This window comes from Pterocles gutturalis, unplaced genomic scaffold (genome assembly GCF_000699245.1).
Source record: "Pterocles gutturalis isolate BGI_N339 unplaced genomic scaffold, ASM69924v1 scaffold28116, whole genome shotgun sequence".
Classification (NCBI taxonomy): domain Eukaryota; kingdom Metazoa; phylum Chordata; class Aves; order Pterocliformes; family Pteroclidae; genus Pterocles; species Pterocles gutturalis.
In genome coordinates, this window is record NW_010103866.1 from 9339 (window position 1) to 10111 (window position 773).

Below are 773 nucleotides of genomic sequence, written 5' to 3' on the forward strand. Positions count from 1 at the left end.
CGGGTGTTTGAGGGGTGCTCAGTGTGGGAGGGTCTGGGGCTGCTGCGGCTGTGCCGGAGGAGTTGGCTCATGCCATCTGGCAAGGTGTACAAAGCTCCCAGCGGACTGGCAGTGAGGGTGCTGGGGTTCTAAAAAAACTGGGTGAGCTGCTGTGTGGTGGACTCTCTGGTGTCTAATATGGGGCAACTCCTGGCGCAGCCTTCCCCAGCTGGTTGGGTTATTAGTGGGGCTTTTCTCTTCCTTCTTTCCTGCAACTTGTAAGCACTCTGTGTCTGTGAGACCCCACATTAAATTTGGTCAAAACAACCAACAGGTTTAAATTTATTGAGGGAAGAGAAACCCCAGAAGCACAGACAAAGCCCCCTTGTGAACCTCGTCTCTTTGGGAAACTGGGCCCAGGCACGTTGGTTTGACTGGGTTCCCAGGACATTCTCTTCCATATTTTTAACCCCAGATCCATGTGAGCTGAGCGTGACAATCCTTCCTCGTGCAGCGCAGGATCGTCATGTGCCTCAACCAGCGCTCCTGCCTGGATCCCCCTCGTCCCACCCCCTCCCCTGGGCGCAGCACCCATGGAGTCAGAGTCAGGACCCCTTCCCCTTCCCGGGGGGCTCCTCTCTCACCCCATCCCTCTGCTCTTGCAGATGACTACAAGTCGGAGCTGAGAGAGCAGCTGCCTTTGATCGCGGGGTCCGCAGCGGCTGGGGTGGTCTTCATCGTCTCGCTGGTGGCCATCTCCATCGTCTGCAGTAGGTGGGTGCCCGAGGGATGCT

General features: G+C 57.3%; 1 protein-coding gene across 1 annotated transcript in view; it reads left to right on the forward strand.

Moving 5' to 3' along the window:
• Positions 1–773, forward strand: part of LOC104471518 (ephrin type-B receptor 1) — a gene marked incomplete at both ends in the record, with an annotated part of 16259 nt that overhangs the window by 6781 nt on the left and 8705 nt on the right. Inside the window, one exon of the mRNA XM_010086879.1 lies at positions 645–753. Within this exon, the coding sequence (XP_010085181.1) occupies positions 645–753 (109 nt within the window). The remainder of the gene's footprint in view (positions 1–644; positions 754–773) is intronic.